Source organism: Peromyscus eremicus, chromosome 4 (assembly GCF_949786415.1).
Source record: "Peromyscus eremicus chromosome 4, PerEre_H2_v1, whole genome shotgun sequence".
NCBI lineage: Eukaryota > Metazoa > Chordata > Mammalia > Rodentia > Cricetidae > Peromyscus > Peromyscus eremicus.
In genome coordinates, this window is record NC_081419.1 from 39,184,448 (window position 1) to 39,204,730 (window position 20,283).

Genomic DNA, 20,283 nt, shown 5'->3' on the forward strand with positions numbered 1-20,283 from the left:
TCCTGCCCTGATGTCTCCACTGCGATGGACTCCGACCTGGACTGTGAGCCCAAACCAAGCCTTTCTCTCTTAAGCTGCTCTTCTCAGGGTGTTTTATCAGTGCAAGGGGGACAGAAACTTAGACAGGGCCTTCCTCTCCTCTGGAAATGCAGAATAGGGAGCCTGATACACCGAGTGCTTGGTACGCTTTCGGTGTTTTGGTTTGTGGTCAGGCCTTGTAGTTTTGTTTGTGTTTGATCTTTTCTCTTTGAACTTGTGGAGTTGGTTCACCACATAACTGTTGCTCACTGGCAATTTATGCTGATTTTTTTTTTTTTCAGCAGAGAGGAGTTCAATCATGCCTCCGAGTCCTTTCAGTTGTATTCAAGTTTTGCTGAAGGCCACGCTTCTGCAGGGCATCGTTCTAAAACAGCTTCAGTTTGGGGTCAGGATTTTGATTTTTCCACCTGCTGCTCCATTTGGGAAGATGAGTGAGTGAAATAAATAAAAATCTATATTTTAGCTGCATGAATGCAGAGGGATTTTCTCTGGATGAGTAATCCTTCTATGAACAAATGAAAGTGTGTTTCGCTACCTACATCTTAGCGCCTAGCTGCCAATGGGATGCTGAAAGGGAAGCCTACTGCTTGCAAAGTGAAATAGCATACTTCATAAGCAGAGATGATCAGCTGGAGAATGTTTCCGGAGTCTTTCTGAAGCAATCCCACGGTCGCCCCAGGAATGAGTTTTGCATAATTCTGTGAACAACAACAACAACAAAAGAATGGGGAATGAGTCAATTTTGATTGTTCAGAGTAACAGAAATGCCCAGTGCAGAGTTCAGTTTGCTGTCTGTGATCCCTCTCTTTAACTAGCCCTGGGAAAGCAGACTTGCAGAGGATCTGAGCTACCAATGGGGAAATCCAGGAACTAGGTTTGTCATACTCCACAGCAGTGATTTGTATCGGATCAGTCAAGTCTCAGGTCCTAATAAGATGTATACAACATCTTTTGTCCTGAAGTTTTGGGAAGGCCTCCACGAATGTCTCTTTCTTTTCCCATTGTTGCAGAAACCAAATTTCAGTGCACATAAGGGCAAGGAAGGAACCAGGCTGCTTCAAGTCATTAGGTCTAGAGCTTTTAGTGAGCAATCAGCTAGTAGAGAAAGAAAGTGAACTCTTGCATGCTAGTTATTAACTCCCCACTTCTACCTGTAATGAACGACCCCGCAGGGAGTCAGGGTAGTCCTAGAGTGGGTTGGGATTGCTCCTCCCTACAGCATGACTGCTTAGAATCGATCCTAATCAGTCTGCATTCTCCACTTACACTGACTCTCCTGAGATGTCCTTTCCACCTGGGGAGGACTTCCACTATGGGCTCATCAACAGTCTAGGCATGGAGTGCAGCCAGGAGATAAGGCTGGGAGTAAGTTTTCTAGCCAGCTGACTGTTCTCCTCTTTTAGGTTTTATGTTGCAAAACTTGTGTGTGTGTGTGTGTGTGTGTGTGTGTGTGTGTGTGTGTGTGTGTGTGTGTGTGTGACTGACTACAGGTCAATGTTGAGTGCCTTCCTCTATCGTTCCCCATCTTAGTTATTTATTGCCTTGGTGTGTGAGCTCATTTGCACGTGTCTGTAGCGGGTGTATGGGATTGTGTGTGTGGAGGCTTGTGGTTGATGTCAGGCATCTTTCTCAATCATTATCCACGTTATACACAGAGTCAGGCTCTCTCGTTGAACCCAGAGGTTGTCGGTTGGCTAGTTTGGATACCCAGCATGATTCAGTAACTCCCTGTCTCCGCTTGGATTAAAAGCAAGCTTTTAATGTTCACCCAGCTTTTCTGTGGACTCTGGGCATCTGAACCCCGATCTTTGTGAGCCATCTCCCCAATCCTTTTCACCTGATTTGTTGAGACAGGTTTTGTCATTGGAACTTGAGCTCACCAGTTTGGCTGTGCTGGCTAACTAGCAAGCTCCAGGGAGTCTTCTACCTTTGCATCCCCAGTGCTGCCCTTACAGGTACCTGCTGCTGCTCATAACCCTTGTTTGTTTGTTTATGGGTTTTGGGGATCTGAATCCAGCTTCTCATGCTTACAGGTGCAGGCAGCCCTTAACTGATGGAGCCATCTCTATAACCTCAGATGGGAAGTCTTCTGAAGCACCTGCTGTTCATCCCTGCCTTCTTAAACAGACTCTCAAGAATACACTGGAGTTATTATTTTTTTAAAAGAAAGGAAGTTATACTTTCAATATTAACTACAATTCTACAACCATCAAACTCTTCTACCATCCACAGAGAAGTCAATCATGGTAGAAAACATCTGGAATGTTGTGACTCTGGGGAGGCCAAGGTGGGAGTTTTGTGAATTTGAGGTCAGCTTGACCTACACAGCACGTTTCTGGACAGCTTGGTACAGAGATAGCAAGACAGTTCCAAACAAAATAAAACAAAAATTAAGGAAAGAAATGTAAAGGTAGGAAACAATGGAGGAAAGAATGAAGGAACAGAAAGACACACAATCACGGTCACACCGAGGGATCATAGCTGTACTGCTCTCGACCCTTGTAGCTGCGTTAAAGCATTTTCTACCTTCTCCTTATTAATCCCTCAGTTTCACCCAGACACTCATTTAAATCTGGACTCAGTATGTATTAAGTAGCCATCCGATGCTAGACTCTAACAAGAGAAGACACCTGCCAGCTGTGGTTTCCTACATTTCTGTATCATGAAATCAGATGATGGAGTGAAAATTCTGTATAGAAAAGTGTAAGCAAACATCAGGTTATATATTTAGGGCATCTCTTATTGGAAAGAAGAGGAAACGTTGACATCCTATCTGTGTTGGATTGTTTTATGCCAAGTTGGTGCAAGCTAAAGTCATCCTCAAGGAGGGAACTTCAATTAAGAAGATGTCTCCAGAAGAGTGGGCTGTTGGCAAGCCTGAAGGCCATTTTCTCAACCAGTGATTGATGGACGAGGGCCCAGCTCATTGTGAGTGGTGCCCACCCCTGGCTGGTGACCCTGGGTTCTATAAGAAAGCAGGCTGAGCAAGCCATGAGGAACAAGCCAGTAAGTAGCTTTCCTCCATGGTCTCTGCATCAGTTTCTGCCTCCAGGTTCCTGCCCTGCTGAAGTTGACTTCTATCAGTGATGGACTTGGCAAGCCTAATAAATCCTTTCCTCCCAAGTTGCTTTTGGTCATGGTGATTCATCATAGCAATAATAACCCTAACTGAGGCACTATCTTATTCCAAAGATGATTGAAGTGGTTTAGGAAATGCACAAAACTCAATTAGAATAATTATCATTAATTCCAATAGTGACTATAAGAAGTCAGGCCCAAGGGAGAGAAGTAGAGGAGCTGTGAAGAGTTCAATGTCAGAATGCAAAAGAACCTGTCAGAGGTGCGCACCTGGGGAAACCCTAGCCCGCTCCACCTCTAGAATGGAAACAACGGGCTTCAGTTTTGAGTGTGGATTTTGTAACATTCCACTTATTCCCATGTCCATGTTCAAAGTGGCTGGATTTGGAGCTCCCCGGCATGTCACCTGTTGCCACTTTGACACTGTATCTTAGTACTGAGGGGACCCGAGGGCAGCCATGGCAGGTGGCACTCCTCATCTTACTCCTCCCAGTCACATCATGTTGGAGAAGGAAGGCCCCTTCCATTTCCCAGAGTAAGGGAGAGCTTGTAAAAAATGGAGGACGGCCCTGCTCCGCTGACTTACCTCTTCAAATAAACACACATCACAAAGGGCTCTGATGCATGAGGCTGTGGTTAACAGTCAATACCTAAACAGGAACTTGAATTCCACTCACGTGGAGCCAGAATGTGTGTAAATTTGCCTGATCCTGGAAGAGCAAGCGGTGGAAACCTTTGCTCCTCACAAAGAAAGGTTTTATCCATTTGAAAAGGAATTTCAAGGTTCTTAGCTGGGCATGGAACTGCCTGCCACTCTTGAAAGACTCCCTAATATCCCCAAGGATGAGCTGTTATATTTTTGCAAGCACCAGTTCAAGTGGCTCTGAATTTGGGGTTAATTCTTGGCTAATGATGCTGATCCCGTCCGCTTCCTAATGCCTAATTATGATCCTGCATGTGGTATGACATTTGGCATTTGGCTATTAGGACAAGTGGTTAACGTTAATCGCACTTGCTGATTGCCACTAGAGCCAGGGTACAAAGGAGCTGGCAGCCAGTCACAGTAGCCAGTGATGACACCGACAATTATAGAGAGGAAAACTATTAATTATATTTTGAATGCTGATTTTTTCCTCCCAAACTATTTCAAATAATTAACTAAAAACATGACAACTTGGCTTAGTGGTCTAACACTGTGAAAAATTATACTTTCAATCTTTATAGTCTTATGATTTCTGTGAGTATGTATCAAATGCCTTTCCTTCATTAAAATCTTAAAGTGGTGTTATAAATTGTTGTGATTAAACACGTTGAACGTTAGAAAAAGCGCTGCTTTTCACGCGTGCTGATGAATTTACAGCGCTATGACTCAGACAGATGATTCTGACTCCTGGTGTTAGCAGCACTCAAGGTCGTAAACGTGATGGCACACGAGCTGCTTAGAAATGCAAAGTCCCACACGTGGGCATGAACTCTCTATTATCCTTCTGCAGATTATCCTAATTACAGATTCTCTTGGATCCCCTTCTATACCTCCCAGGAGTTCCTGAGCTTGCTTGCTCTTTCCGATCACCTGGGTTTTCTTATTTATTTGACTCCTCTACTTCTGTCCTCCCCCATCACCACCACCAAAAAAACAAAACAAAACAAAACAAAAACAAAAACCCAAAAAAACAAAACAAAAAAAACCCCAAAAAACAAAAAACAAAACCAAAACAACGGTGACTGGTTTGTTTAACAGTGTGTGTTTGCAAGTAGAAAGGGGTCATTCAGCAGGCAGGCATCAGAGGTCACAGTGCCCAAATGGACACCCACACTCTGACCTTCTCTTCAGAGAGCAGCTCCACACTCAGTGGTGCTTAATGCCTGCCTGTCAGACCCATTTTAGATATGCACACTTGCTTGGGCAAAGAGCAGAGGAATGTCTGATCACACCCATGTCATCTGTGGACTGACCGCAGCGAGTGGCTTTCTCCTCTGACAGACTCTGGCTGAGAACCTTGCTGAGCATTCTTGTGCTTTGGGAGGGCTCTTAGCATTCTGCCTTGCTAGGGACAGCTCCATTCTGCCTTGCTAGGGACAGCTCCATTCTGCCTTGCTAGGGACAGCTCCATTCTGCCTTGCTAGGGACAGCTCCATTCTGCCTTGCTAGGGACAGCTCCATTCTGCCTTGCTGGGGACAGCTCCATTCTGCCTTGCTAGGGACAGCTCCGGCAGGATGTCCATTCCCACTCTGGCGCACTTCCTCTTGAACTCTCAAGACTGCCCCTGACTTTTAGGTGGCTGTTTAGTGTCGACTGCTCTCTTTCTGGTCATCTTGACTTGTTCTCTGCCCTGAACGGTGGTGACTCAAGTCTGGATCTTTTTTTTCCTTTTTGGTTTTTCGACACAGGCCTTCTCTCTGTAGCCCTGGCTTCAAGCCTGGATCTTCACAGCCTCCTCTTGTAGTATTTCTGTTAAGTCTTAAAGACTCTTCATCACCTCCAAGCTCACTGACAATCATTTTCTGGCGATCACACTGCTCATGCCTCTTGGTTGATGGTGGAAATCGGAAGTCAGCTTTCCATGTGCCAACTGGAAGCTTTCATAAACAATTTACCTTGCTGGGCAGTGGTGGCGTATCCCAGCACTCAGGAGGCAGAGGCAGGTGGATCTCTATGAGTTCGAGGCCAGCCTGGGCTACAGAGTGAGTTCCAGGATAAGCTCCAAAGCTACACAGAGAAACCTTATCTTAAAAAACCAAAAAAAAAAAAAAAAAAAAAAAAAAAACCAAAAAACAAAAAAACAAAACCAATTTACCAAACACAATGCTTCGAACAGCCACAACTTGCCTCCCCTTGGGCTCTGCGTTTGCTCGTGCCTTTCCACACAGACTTACTAAGTTGTCACTGATACCAGGACTTTAGCTCATGCTCAACACTGTTTTCATCACATTCCTAACCTACTTCAGCGTTTCTGATCTTCAAATACACCTGTTAAATATAGTTTACTGAAATGCATTTACCAGAATGTTGGCTCATATCTCATCTGCTCACAAACATTTCATCTAATCTTACACAGATTTTTCTTACTTCCTTATCTGTTTTTACTCACTTTTTCTCATTAGTGTTCTCCCCAATCCATATCCTTCTCTCTATAATACACATACATAGCAGATACACACTAAGTATACAAGTCAATGGGCATTGAAAAGTAAGCAAGTAGAACTACCATGATTACCTTGAGATCAAATATAACCAGCCTCTAGGGCCCTCCCTTACAGTGCTGCCATCATGACTACCCCCTTCGAAAGTATAGCAACAATTTTGAATTTTGTCACTATAGAATCTAGAAGAGAGATATTTGTATTAGTTACTTTTCTAAAGCTGTGACGAAACACCATGGCTGAGGCAACTTCTAGAAGGAAGAGTTCATTTGGGCTTAAGGTTCCAGAGATGCAGGAGTTCATCATCACCATGGCAGGGAGGCACAGCAGCAGGTAGCCATGGCAACGAAGCTGCTGCTGAGAGAGAGCTCACATCTTGAAGCAGGGGAAAGAGAAGAAACTGAGGGTAGGGCAGAGCCCTCAGCTCTCAAAGCCCCTTCCCCTCCATGGCATACTCCCTCCAGCAAGGCCACACCTCCTAAACCCCCCCTAAAGAGCGCCACCTACTGGGGACCAAGCGTTCAAATACCTGAGCCTTACGGAGACATCCTCACTTAAACCACCATAACCTTCATGGGTTTAGGGTTAAAATAAATGTCTTAAGCAGAACACAAAAACCACTACCCAAAAGAAGAGTGATAAATGAGACTTCAAAGGAAGAATTCCATCTGTAGATCTGATGCAATCCCCATCAAAGTACAAACAAGTTATTTTGTAGCTCTCAGGAAATGGATGCTGAAGTCTATAAGTAGTGGCAAAAGGCCCAGAATAGCCAACTGAAATCGAGAGAGGAAGCTAAATTCAAGACTTACTAAAAAGCTACAGTACTCAAAAAGTATGCTATCGACAAGTAGATCAATGACACAGAATAGAAAGCCCAGAAACCAGCTGACATAAATAAAATCAATGAATCCTTCCCAAAGAGCAAGAACATTACAATGAAGCAAAAATAGTCTTCTTAGCAAATGGTACTGGCACAACTGTACACTCATACCCCCCCCCCCAACACATACACAGAATCTAGGCATGTATATATATTACACCTTCCATATAATTTAACTCCAAATGGATTACTAACTACTTAAAAGATGAAAAACCATATCTCATAAAAGACATTGTAGGAGACAATCTAGATGGCCTGGATTCTGGGTGATGAAATTTTGCTACAATACTAAAAATTGGATCTACAAGGGAATTGGTGATGTACGTATAAATAAAGACAATTCTGACGTGTGAAAGACAATTAAGATGATGAGCAGACAAACCGCAGATGAAGGAGAAGACTTCCAGAGGACACATCACACAAAGGTTTGTTACGTATGAGTACAAGGACCTCTTAAAACTTAACAAGAGAACAGTCTTATTCTAAAAGGAATTGAAGACCTGTCCAGATGCCTCACCAAAAAAAAAAAGAGATGCAGACAGCAAAGAAGATCCTGAAAATCCACTCCATGTCAGGGCACCAGGAAAATACAAAGGAAACCACAGTGAGCCATCATGATACACCCCCTGAAGAAATGAAGTCTTGTATCACTGACATCAGATGCTCAGCACCCCGGAGAGCAACAGGACTCCCATTCACTCCTGGTGGGAAGGTAAAATGGTGTAGCAACTACACACAGTAAGCGGTTGGTTCTTTCATACAAAACAAACCACACTCTGCCCATATAGTCTAACCGTCAAGTTCCTTGGTATTAAAGTACTTTGAAAATTGTCTCCCCCCAAACCCAGCATATGTGTGTTATATGACAACTACATCCACAATTGCCCCAACTGGGAAGCAACCAAAACACATTTCAGTAGGTGAATGTATCGATACACTGTATATACCTTGACAGTGGTCTGTTACTCTGTAATAAAAAGAAAGGAATGCCTGAGGCCGGCAAAGACAGTGAGGGACTTTAAACGCATATTACCAAGTGGGCAAATCCATGCAAAAGGATACATAGTATATTATCCCAAGTATATAATGTGGAAATAGTAAAACTGTGGAGTGAGTGAAAACAGAGCTGGGGTGGGCAAGTAGCTCAGTAGGAGAGCACTCACCTGCCATGTGCAAGACTCCAAGTTCAGTCCCCGAACAGGAAAAAAAGATCAGTCAGCAGAGGAATGGAAAGGGAGGGACGGAGGGAGGGAAGGAGGGGTGAACAGGCAGAACACAGAGGGCTTTCAGGGAGTGAATCCAATATGTATGATAATTCAAAATGCATACATATCCTTATGCATTTGCCAAAACTTAGAAAATGAATAATACCAAGAGTAGACCTTAATAGAAACTACAGATTTGGGGCAACAGTGGTGAATCAACACAGTGAGGTTTTTTTTATTCTAACAACTATCCCACCCTGAGGTAGGCAGGTCATATGAGAGAGGCTATGCCTGTGCAGGAAGGGGGCTATATGGGTAATTAATACACGTGCTACTAAGTTTTGCTGTGAACATAGACTTCTCTAAAAATTAAAAGCATTTTAAAAATTAAGAGTCTGTTATCAAAAAGATGACTCTTGGAGAGCCATAAGACGGGGGAAATGTCTGTGGTAGTTGTAAATGATAAGGGCTCAGCTCTAGAACATGTAAAAGCGCCTTTCCTGGGTCTCACTCTGTAGAGCAGGCTGGCCTTGAACTCACAAAGATCTGCCTGCCTCTGCCTCCTGAGTACTGGGATTAAAGGCATGCGCCACCACTGCCCAAGTGAAAGATTCTTATCTATCACCATGAAAAGACATCTTAATAAGAATATGCAGCTGGGTAGTAGTGGCGCACGCCTTTAATCCCAGTACTCGGGAGGCAGAGGCAGGCAGATCTCAGTGAGTTCAAGGCCAGCCTGGTTTACAAAGGACTATTACACGGAGAAACCCTGTCTTAAGAAAAAAAAAAAAAAGCAAGAATATGCAAGTAGCAAACAGATATGTACAAAACATTCTGCACCTAAATTTCTAGAACAGAAATTAAGACCACAGTAAATGCTAAAGTGCATCGACTGGAAGTTTAAAACCTTAAACAACTGACAATGATCTCGTCTACTGGGAGGAGGGTAGAGCTGTCAGGACCTGCGGGGGTTGAACACAAGCACACTGTATGATTTTTAACTCTACTCCAAGGCATACACAATTCAGAGAGGCAGAGCCATAGAACACATGACTATCTGGAGACATATGTATGGAGACACCTTTGTTGTTGTTGATGCTGTCAAGGGTATGTATCTGGGCTATATCATTCCAACTGCGGAGGGTTTTAAGAGTACTAAGTTATACTCTGCTCCCACCTGAGTCCCACTACATGAGATACGAGGCATGGGAGGCATTATCAGGCTAACTTCAGCATGCATGGCTACCTCCTCTGTCTCTTCCCAGGCCTTTCCCTTTCTCAGGACCGAGTCTCCTTAACTGTAGCCACCAACCTAGGGGCCTCACTATGGGGCTGAGAGGTCCTTACAAGTCTCCTGATATCACCAAGTATTTCCTACCTTTCAGACACCCCCAATCTTGGTGCTCCCAGACTCGAGGGTATCTGCTGTTGTGAGGATTGCGTGCATGGGGAGGAGGCAACCTGGACCGCTGGACAGAATCAAGGACCCCATGTTGTTGATAGGGCAGGGGTGTCTAGAACCTCCCACATCATTGGGACAATAACGAGAGCAATGTTCATGCCTTATTGTCCCTTTTGTTATTCATAGAAACACTATTATTTGGAGACTATAATGATCCCTGATTAGATGCCAAATACAGAGGTTCAGAGGATTCAGTTGACTTTCCTGAAATCTCACCAAGAAGCAGAGCTGAACCCACCTCGGATGGCACCAGATCTCTTAGCCAGACCACTTTCGCCAGGTGCCCACTGACTGTATTTACTTTATGATGTCACGGTTAAATCAGAAAAAGACCAATGAGTAAGCCTACAACTGGATTCTCTCTCTCTCTCTCTCTCTCTCTCTCTCTCTCTCTCTCTCTCTCTCTCTCTCTCTCTGTCTCTTTCTGCATGTGTGTGGAGACATGCCTTACTGAAACTGAACTCAGCACCTGTGCATGCTAAGCAAGGGCTCTGCCACTGAGCTGTGTCCCTCGCTTATCATTACCTCTTCCCAGCATTCCTTGGTTTGCAGATGGCACCCCTCCATTCTCTAACTCCACAGCCCCCTGGCATTTTTGCCTCAAGTATCTGACACTCTGTGTTTCTTCTTCATAAAAGGACACTGTTCACGTTAGATTAAGAGTCCGTGTGTGACATACTGTAATTAATTGTACCCCCAATGAGCCTACTTCCAAGTAAGGTCGTATCTGTGGTAACCGGAGTTGGATCTCTAACATAGCTTTCTGGCGGACATGATTCAGAACACAGAGCACGGTTCCTTTGTTCCCTTTAACCTTACACCCTTAGTTGAATCTGGGCAGGCAGGACCTTGCCCAGGCACCGTGGTCTAAGGGGTGGGAGCAGACTGTGGCTCTAGGCCAGTAGTGCTCACTGTCTTCTATCAGGCCGCCGTGGGAGGAATGGGTACAAATGCCAGCAGCAAATGAACATGAGCATCTCATTACAAAGTTAAGATCTTTTTTTTTTTTTTTTTTGGTTTTTCGAGACAGGGTTTCTCTGTGTAGCTTTGCGCCTTTCCTGGAACTCACTTGGTAGTCCAGGCTGGCCTCGAACTCACAGAGATCCGCCTGGCTCTGCCTCCCGAGTGCTGGGATTAAAGGCGTGCGCCACCACCGCCCGGCCAAAGTTAAGATCTTAATGCCTTATATGCTTGCCTAGCGACTTGGATTTTAGAACACTTTCCTACGCAAAGCAAGCACGTAGGCCAGAAGAAGAAAGGTCTGCGGTCGCTATGACCATCAAACTCAAAGGCTGCATCTTGAAAGAAATACAGGAAGGAATGAAAGGATTGGGTGGGGTGGGGTGGTTCCTGGGAAGCAGTATTCTGTTATTTATCTGGTCAAAGAAAAACAGCTCTTCACCAGTAAAGCCTTGCTTCCGTGGAAAAGCAGGATTCTTCCAGAGCTGGGGCCTGGGTCTGCTGACATAAATGTTTCCTCTCTAGAGGTCTTTCATTCTTGTGGGGTTTTTATCTCCCTGGTTCTCATGTTCATTATCAGTAAATGCAGGGCTCCCTGTATTATGCAAAAGTTTACCCCCCGGCTCCACTCTGTTACCAGGACACCCAAGATTCCAAGAAGAACATGTAATTGTTTCTGGCAAAAGGGTGGCATGCATGACTATCTGTCTCCGGGTTGCAGGATATCTGCATTGCCTTCAGGCTTTCCATGTCAGCATTCCACAGGCGGGCAGGCAGGCAGGCAGGCAGGCAGGCTGGGAGTGTGCTAATTAGATCGGGTGCTTGATCTTGAAGTCTGTACCAGCAATGACTAGGTAGTCGGCCTCGGAACTTTTGAGCACTACCTGTCTTTCTCAGTCTGCCCAGAATGTAATTATCTTGTCAGCCTGAAGCCATGGCACACAGCTGAATGAATGCTTCGGAGCAGTCACTGTGATAAGGAAAAAGGAATGGACCACGGTGCAAACTGTTATGAGACAAACAGGCATCAGGCAGGGAGACTCTGAGAACAAAGGGGCCGTGTGGAGTATTTGTTATCGAGGACACTTCATAGCTCCCCGTAATGAGATTAGCGGCCTGCTTTCAGAGCTGAGGGCACGCCTTGGCTACAGAATGCATGTCCCGGGTCCCTAAGCTTTAGAAAGAAAGCCCTTTTTAAAATGGAAAGGGAGATGGGCTTCAGTGACAGCCTGTGTGCTCTGCAAACCAATGGGCAGGCAATGAAACTTGGAAGGAGGACTGGAAGGAAGGCTATGCAGGGAATGATAGCAAGCAGAGTGTGTACAGGGACATCTGCAGAGCCAGCAGCCCCCACACTTCAAGGGCTGTAGATGGTTCACAGCATCAGCATCTCTTTGGGGACTTGTCAGACATGCTGAGGCGTGGACATAGCAGACACTGAATCAGTCTGCATGTTCATAAGGCGCAGAATGGGTGGTTATACAGAGGAAATGCGAAGACACCAAGCCCAGTGTCTGAGTACAGAGGTGTCGGTTTAACCAGGATGTGTCCTGGGTATTGATTCTGCTTTTTAAAAGCTGCCTAGGCAACTCTAATAAGCACCAATGATTGAGAACCATGGGTAAAGAATAGTCTGTGACTTGGAAAATAAGGACACTATATCTTTAAGACTTAGATCTGTAAGTCATACAGAATAGTCAGCCTGTCATACACTTGTATGTCTCTGTCTCGCCACAAAGGGGGTATTTTGTGAGTGTCTGCTCTCCATGAACCTGCTTCCAGTGACTCCCACCCTCTCTATCTCCTTCTACTCCAGGTCACTTCAAGCTGACCGACTTTTGGACATTTATTCTGTTTCTCATATATTCTGAGTATGAATTGCTTACTGCCCCAGGACCTTTGCACATGCCTTTTCTTGATGCCTTCTCAACCTTCTGGTTGCTGTCTCAACACCTCTTGGTGGAGTCCTCCCTGAAGATCCTCTCCAAGGAAAATCTCAGTCTTTTCCTTTAAGTATTCTTCAGTGCTGAACACTATTCCTTTGCATTCCTTCAGCAGCACCTTTAAAAGTTATCCTTGGCTATTTATTCATGGGTTTTTGGGTTTTTTTTTTTTTGTCTACTTCCCTTCAATAGACTAAGCCCAAGGGGACAGAACCTGCGTTTTATTCTCTATTCCTCCAGTGCCTAGATCTGTTCTTGTTAAGTATAAAGCACATAAAAACTTGAATGAAGGAATGAAGGAATGAGCATACTATATGACCTGTGTCTTAGGGTTTCTACTAATGCCACAGCAACTCTTGTAAAGGAAACATTTAATGGGGCTAGCTTACAGTTTCAGAGGTTTAGTCTGTTATTGCCATGGTGGGAAGGAAGCAAGGCAGTGTGCAGGCAGATATGGTGCTAGAGAAGGAGCTAAGGGTTCTTACATCTTGACTCACAGGCAACAGAAAGTGAACTGTCACACTGGGAGTGGCTTGAGCATTTATGAGTCCTCAAAGCCCACCTCCACAGGGACACACTTTCTCTAAAAAAGACCACACATACTCCAATAAAGCCACACCTCCTAATAGTGCCACTCCCTATGGGCCAAGAAGTCAAACACATGAGAGTCTATGGGGACCGTCCCTATTCAAAGCACCACAACCTGTCACCCATTTTTTTTTATCATAACAGAAGCCCATGCATCTTCACATAGTATGGCAGAGTTGTATGCTCATGGCTCATAAGGGTTAGATGACTATCTGACCCTTACTAATAGGCTTCCAGAGAAAAAAAGAGCATGCCGAGTTCTTACAGTTGAATCTTAGATGTCTCCTACAGGCTCATGCTTTGAACTCTTGTTCCAGAGTTGTTGGTGCTATTTGTCAAGGGATGTGGAACCTTTAGGAGATGTCAGGGGGTAGGGTGGGGTCAAGGTGGGTGGAGGGACTGGCTCCCTGAAATAAGGCACTAGAGAGGGGCCTCTGAAGGTTGTAACCAGCTTCCGGTTTCTGCTTCATCTTGCTTCCTGGTCTTCTGTGATGTGAATACTCTTTCCACATGCTCCCACCACATGAGACTCTTCCATGCTTTCCCCACCATGATGGGCTGAAACCTTTGACACTGGCAGACAGAATAACTCTGTCTTTCTTTAATCTGTTTCCCCAGGAATTGTCATCAGAGTGATACAGAAGCAATAGTATGCAAGTTACACTTGAGTTTCATTAGTACACTGAACATTTGTCTATTAGAAGAGTATCATCAGGATTGCATGGGACATATTTTTTTACTAAAAAAATTATTTGTTTATTTGAAATTCAATTTTAACTAGGTATTCTATATTTTATGGGTAAAAATCTATTAATCCTATGAAATAAGTGTTCCAGCCCCTGAAACAATGACTAAAGTATGCCCAAACTATTCAAATTCAGCAGATTAAAACAAATTTTTTCTGTTTACTTTCTGAAGATTCAATATTGCAGGAGCAACAAATATTAGGCTCTTTCTAGTACATTTTTGAAATTAAAATATGTAATACTCCCAAGCACTGGTGGGACTTACCCATCCTAACAGTGACGAACACACAGGAGTCATTACAATCATGGGAATACCCAGAGAAAGCATAGAGCGGGTAGTTCCACATCGTTACTTGTGTCTACAGATAGTGGAGTTCTCAGCAAAGGAACCCAGTTAGTGATGTGAAAATAGATACCAAAAATAATGAGTTGAGTTTAAAAGCTAAAATACGGCCATGCAAAAACAAAACACGTAGGATGTGAATAAGTAAGTCTGGAAGGGAAATGATTTACCTGGACAGTTTTGGGGCTAATGGTGAGAGGGAAAAAATATTATTTTATTTTCGGTAATACTGAGCACTGAACTCAGGGGCTGTATGGACACTAGCAAGTATTCTGCCACTGGGTTGCATCTAAGCCCTCTTTTTATTTTTTATTTTGAGGCATGCACTTAAAAGTCACTGAGACTGGCCTTGAATTTGTGACCCTTCTGCCACCGCCTCTAACTGAACTAGGATTGCAGACTATTGCCACCAGGCATGGCTCAGTTTGCTTTTATTTTACAGCAGAAATCCTATAAATATGAAAACCCATAGGCTCAGAATATTATAGGATAACCTTGATTTTCATTCAATGTTATTTTTGTTAATAAAAGTGATTAATGTACAACTACATACAATTTAGTTCTTATGTCTTCCTAAGACTATAAACATATAAACTCATTTAAAAATGTGAACATACTTAATATGTACAGTATGGTAGCAATTATGTTAAAATATGCAAATACATGCAAAGAAAGAAGAAGGAAGATGTATTCTAAAATGTCAGCAGTGGTTAGCTCCGTCTGAGGGGTTGGTATATGTGGGATCCTTATTTTTTCTTCCTGCTTTTCCTCAATTCACTGCCTCCCTCCCTTTTGTGCAAATGTTGCATTAATTTTGTAGCTAGACAAAGAGTAGCTTTGTTTTGTTTTGGTTTTCACACTTCCATACTGTGCTGCCGGCAACAGAGTATCTAATACAATAGTAACTGTGGTGCCGGCAACAGAGTATCTAATACAATAGTAACTGTGGTGCCGGCAACAGAGTATCTAATACAATAGTAACTCGACACACTAGGTAACTTTGAAGATGCCATTTCTTTGGGACCCAGGGGCCTCACATAGAGATGCTTGGATCCGTAAGGGAGAATATAAGTGTAGGGATGGGCACAGTGACAACATCCACAGTCCTGCTCACTTGCATGTGACTCATTGCTCTCAATTACAGAAAAAATGTGCATGGAGTCAACTGACACTACAGGTATCTCCCTGGATGAGCCTCAGACACAGACCACCGAGCACAGCAAGGTCAATGTGCTTAACACCACAGAACTATGCGCTGAAAAATGAATTAAAAACGAAAGTTTTTACCATACGTGTATTTTACCACAACATGAAAATATAACAAAAATACGACCCCCACCCCCAGGCCATTAGAATTCCTCTTCTCCCAAGATCCATCATTGGCTGTTAACTCTTGTAGGTTACTGAGTTCAGTTCTTCAATCAAGTAAAGAGAAAATGTTAGAAATTAAATGTAAACGATGAAACGTGCTGGCATGCCATTAATACAGAATCAGTTATGGATGTGCCTATTATATAGTATAAAAACAAGTGTAAGAACGATGAACGGTGAGTTCAAGATCCTGGTCACCTCACAGAAAGGAAGAGGGAGGACAGAGATGGGGGGGTTAGTCAGTGTGCAATTGCATACAAGATGCTTTCCTTCTGTAACATGAGCTAATATGGTGGCATTATTATATTGGGGGAAACATCGGTGGATATGCACTGTCCAATGTATACCCTGTATCCTTAAATTGTGTCAACTTAATAAAGCTATAGCCTTTGTAGACCCCCCTCCCCATTTTGTCTCTTTATTGGAACCACAGGTAATGAGTGTGTTAGATGGGGTGTAGATGTCAGCCCAATGACATCGTGCTGGTTATGTAGCCTCTGTCCACCGCAAGGAAGAATCAGAGAGCTCATTTCATCCTTACACGTACTTTACTCACCTAAATTAACAGCCACAGTGATAGTCAAAACACTGCTTGGCCTTGAGGGACTGTCATTTCAAGAGTTCCTCTGCTGGTTTCTCTGTCAGACTCTGCTCTACCCTCAGGATCTGTGCCTTCACAGGGGTGTTTAAAGCTGACATTGAAAGGGCCCTTTGACTGGTGGCCTAGTGGTGAGGAGTCGCTGTGCTCTGCCCTATCCCAGCCTGGGTTCAGGGTTCAACTGTGACTTTTCCCAGTGGTTGAGGCTCTAGGCTCTCGTTATCAGGGTCTAAGTTCTGTCACATACAACTTGCTTTGCTAATTTGGGGTCTGTAGTGACACATGGAGAGTAAATGATAAAGTAAGTATAAAACTCTTAGTCTCTAGGTGGCCACTTATTGTTTTCTACATTGCCATGGTTATTGCGGCATGCCATCTCCAGGCCTCCGCTTTCACCCCCACAAGGGAAAAGGCTAGGTGTTGTCTGCATCGAAACCAGTTTTTTGATCATCAATTAATCTGCTACCTCTTCTAACAAAGGTGATGAATAGATAAAAACCACTGACTGATAGAAAAAAACTGAACTCATTAGCAAAATTCTGCCTCTCTCTCTCTCTCTCTCTCTCTCTCTCTCTCTCTCTCTCTCTCTCTCTCCCCTCCCTCCCTCCCTCCCTCCTCTCTCCTCTCCCCTGGGTCTCTATAATGCTCTCATCTTACTTATTAGGTTAATAATTGATTTACAAATTTGTTAGTGATGTGTGAGACTTCTTGAGGCAGACACTGGTGCCTTATTCTTGTGATCATGAACTCTGGCCTAGTTCCTAGATGCTCAAGAGACATTCGATGAGTGAATGAATGTGTGACTATGTAGTCAGTGGCATCATTGCCCACTGATAGACTAGACGTTCTAGGTGTTAGGCTAATGTTCAAACACTTAGACTGTGTAGTGACAAGATCTCCTATCTGAGAAGACCTAGCAGAGGATCTCACGAAGGCTCTATTTGAGACCTTGTCTTCCTTTTCTCTTGTGTTAATGTTCTGAAGTACAAGACTTCGGATTCTTTAAGAGAAAAGTCTATGTGTTAGCTAACAATGACTACTGACGGTTGGGCAGAGTTGAGATTTAGTAGTTAGCATTATTCAGTAGATGCTCAGTAATCTGAGGACATGAGTTTTATTTCCAAATCCTCCCTCTCTAAGGGATGTTTCAGTTAATGAGAAAAGTGTAGGCAGCTGGCTCTCCTCAGACTTTGTTCCCAGATACCGTCAATTAAGGAGAAATCAAAAATCTTCCCCATTACACTTGAATCGAGAGCAATTTATTAACTCCATGGCGATGTCACATAATCGTGAAATTGCCTTTTATCCCAGACGATTTTATTTGCACTAAAATCCCAAGTTTGGAATATCCAATTATAGCATGAGATTGAGAGGACAGGGAATAACTTCTTAGAGTAGGTCCTAAAATCAGCCGAAGTGCAGCTAGTAAACCTCGCTATCTGTGTGGCGATCATCAGAACTCGTGGCCAGTTCCAACACTGGTCACCAACTGTTAAAAATTGGAGGTCATTAGGCCTAGTCTTTTCATTATATAAATGCTGAGGCCAGAGAGATCAAGGGATTTCCATGGAACTGAAATTGTTTTGGTCTTTTCCACCAAGAACATTAGAAAACACAACAATTGAACCAACTAATGAGTAGCAAGGAGGTTGAATATTTTATTTTTCTCCCCCTCGTTTGCCTTCCCTTATCCTCTCTGCTACAGTGAGTAGTCAAAGGCAGAAGGGGAGAAAGGAAACTGGGGTTACTGATTCCTGAAACATGGAGACCTACGGACGGCATGTGATGTCCATGAGCCGAGCAGGACACAAGGCTGGCGGCGTGTTACCACACTGCCCTTTGTACTTGCTGTTTGACTTAATGTGTGCCCGTGGATAATCACTCAGGGGGTTCCCTGCCTCAGCCCAGTGGGAAGGGAGGCTGTGGGACTTCTCCAGCAGGTCTGTCCCAAGACAGATGGCATGGCTCTGCTTTCCTCTCTGGCACCATCTGGGTCCAGGATGGAAGGTGACAAAGGGGACAGCTTAGGCGGCAGAGCATCCTGTCAACAGCCAGGTGCTCTGTGCTTGCTCTATGTGCTCAGACATCCTCAACCTTCACATGTATTTGTCACATCAATCTCCAAGTCCCTACTTAGAACATTTGACTCAATTATAGAAAAAAACAAAAAACAAAAAAAGAGATGTTTTTATAGTATTTTTATATTCATTTAACAACTTCACTGAGACTTCGCCTAAACAGGAAGAGGTGTAAAGCACATTCTCTTCAGAGATCTAGTAGCGGAGAGATTCTTGTCTATAAGGGAAAGGGTCCTCTGAATTCATAAGAACCTAATCTACCCTTGTGCTCATGCTTTAGACATGCTCCTCTGTCCTAGTAACCCCAGGACACCAGTTAGGGTGGCCGTAGACAGTGATTGACCTGGAGATGTCTGCTGCAGATGGACTTAGCATAGCACCATCAGCCTCAACTGACGTAACCGCCGTCACTACTAGCTTTCCACGCATGGCATCCTTCCAGCCAGGTGCAGACATTTTGGAAACATATAGCTAGTGTAAAGCCTTGCAAATAACATGAGGTGATTAATAACATGATTAGATAGTATAGTAAAAATACTGATTTAATTGCTTTTATCTCAGTATCTCATTAGGAAGGAAGGACACCTCAAATTAGACAGTTGGACTTTAAGAGCCTGATAGTATTGTAACGTAAATTAAGAGTGAGCATTTGAAAAAGTATAAACTTTTTTTTTTCTTTTTAGCTTGGGTAATCAAATCTTGATTTTAAATGGTGTTTAGAACTGGGATGTAATAATACTACCTAGTGCTCAGCCCATTATCTATCATTATCTTTTGGACCCTGTAATTGGACAGACAAGAAACTATTCATAATAATAAGTTTGTTCCTAATTGTCTGTTTGCTGGAGTCTGGGGTGCACACTGCAGTCATACTGAACTGAAAAGAAACTGCTTACTGAATCCCTTCCATTGTTCAGAGCCTTGCAACAGTGTACAGCAGCCCCCCACACCTGGGCCGTCCAGAGCATCCTGCCCAGCTGGCTGAAACAACAGTCATTTTTCCTGAATTCCATGAGTGGGCAACATAAATCTTACTTGCTGCAAGACAGAGCCGCCATTGAACCTCATCCATCCCCTGCAGGCTGTACAGGCCGGGAACTATCCTTATTATATAACTCGGGCAAATAATTCACCTTCTGGAATTTCCATTAGATCTCCCCCTTGGCTACTCAGTTTATCCCACTGCTGGCTTATTTTTCAATGATTCTTGGGTATTTTTGTTCTTTATTTCACGGCTACCCCACACATGGTGTTGCCCGGGCCTCCAGCACACACAAGGGCATGTTCTAAGCGTTTTAAATAATGGAAAAGCAACACAGGCCACTATCGGTCGGTTTTCTGTTTTTATAATCTATAAAACAAGAGATCAGCATTTCTACGCCATGTGAAGTCTTCAGGGAAGCGCATGTGGCTGTCATTATCTTTAGACTAAACTGCCTCCTGGCCCCCTAATGCAGATGGCATGATGGGTCATCAGAAGGAAAACAGAGCAACGAGACCCCAGTCAGAGCAGGCTGCCGACCTGACTGCTGGGTTGCAGCTCCCTGAAAATGTCCCTTTGAATTTAGTGGCGCCCGGATGGCAGAGACCACAGATCATGACAGAACATAAATTCTCCTCATAATGAGATTAGTAGGCAGACAAAATAAATGTCCTGCTGTTACATTAGAGGCAGGCTATAACTGGTGTTTTCCTTGGAAATGATCATTTCTTTTGCAACAGGGGAACCATGTGCAACTAACTTGAATGCAACAGATTCTGTTTCGCCACATAGTTATTATTCATCGACCTCTGTCTTCTTAATGGTGGTTTGGGGGAGGTGTCCAAACGAGCGGTGGGTCTTA

At 43.8% G+C, this 20,283-nt stretch overlaps 1 protein-coding gene across 2 annotated transcripts in view; it reads right to left on the reverse strand.

Annotated features, from left to right (window-relative positions):
- Window positions 1–20,283, reverse strand: part of Itgb6 (integrin subunit beta 6) — an 81,266-nt gene that overhangs the window by 35,255 nt on the left and 25,728 nt on the right. For both annotated transcript variants that reach the window (XM_059259154.1, XM_059259153.1), the window contains exon 8: window positions 648–737. In XM_059259154.1, coding sequence (XP_059115137.1) covers window positions 648–737 — 90 coding nt within the window. The remainder of the gene's footprint in view (window positions 1–647; window positions 738–20,283) is intronic.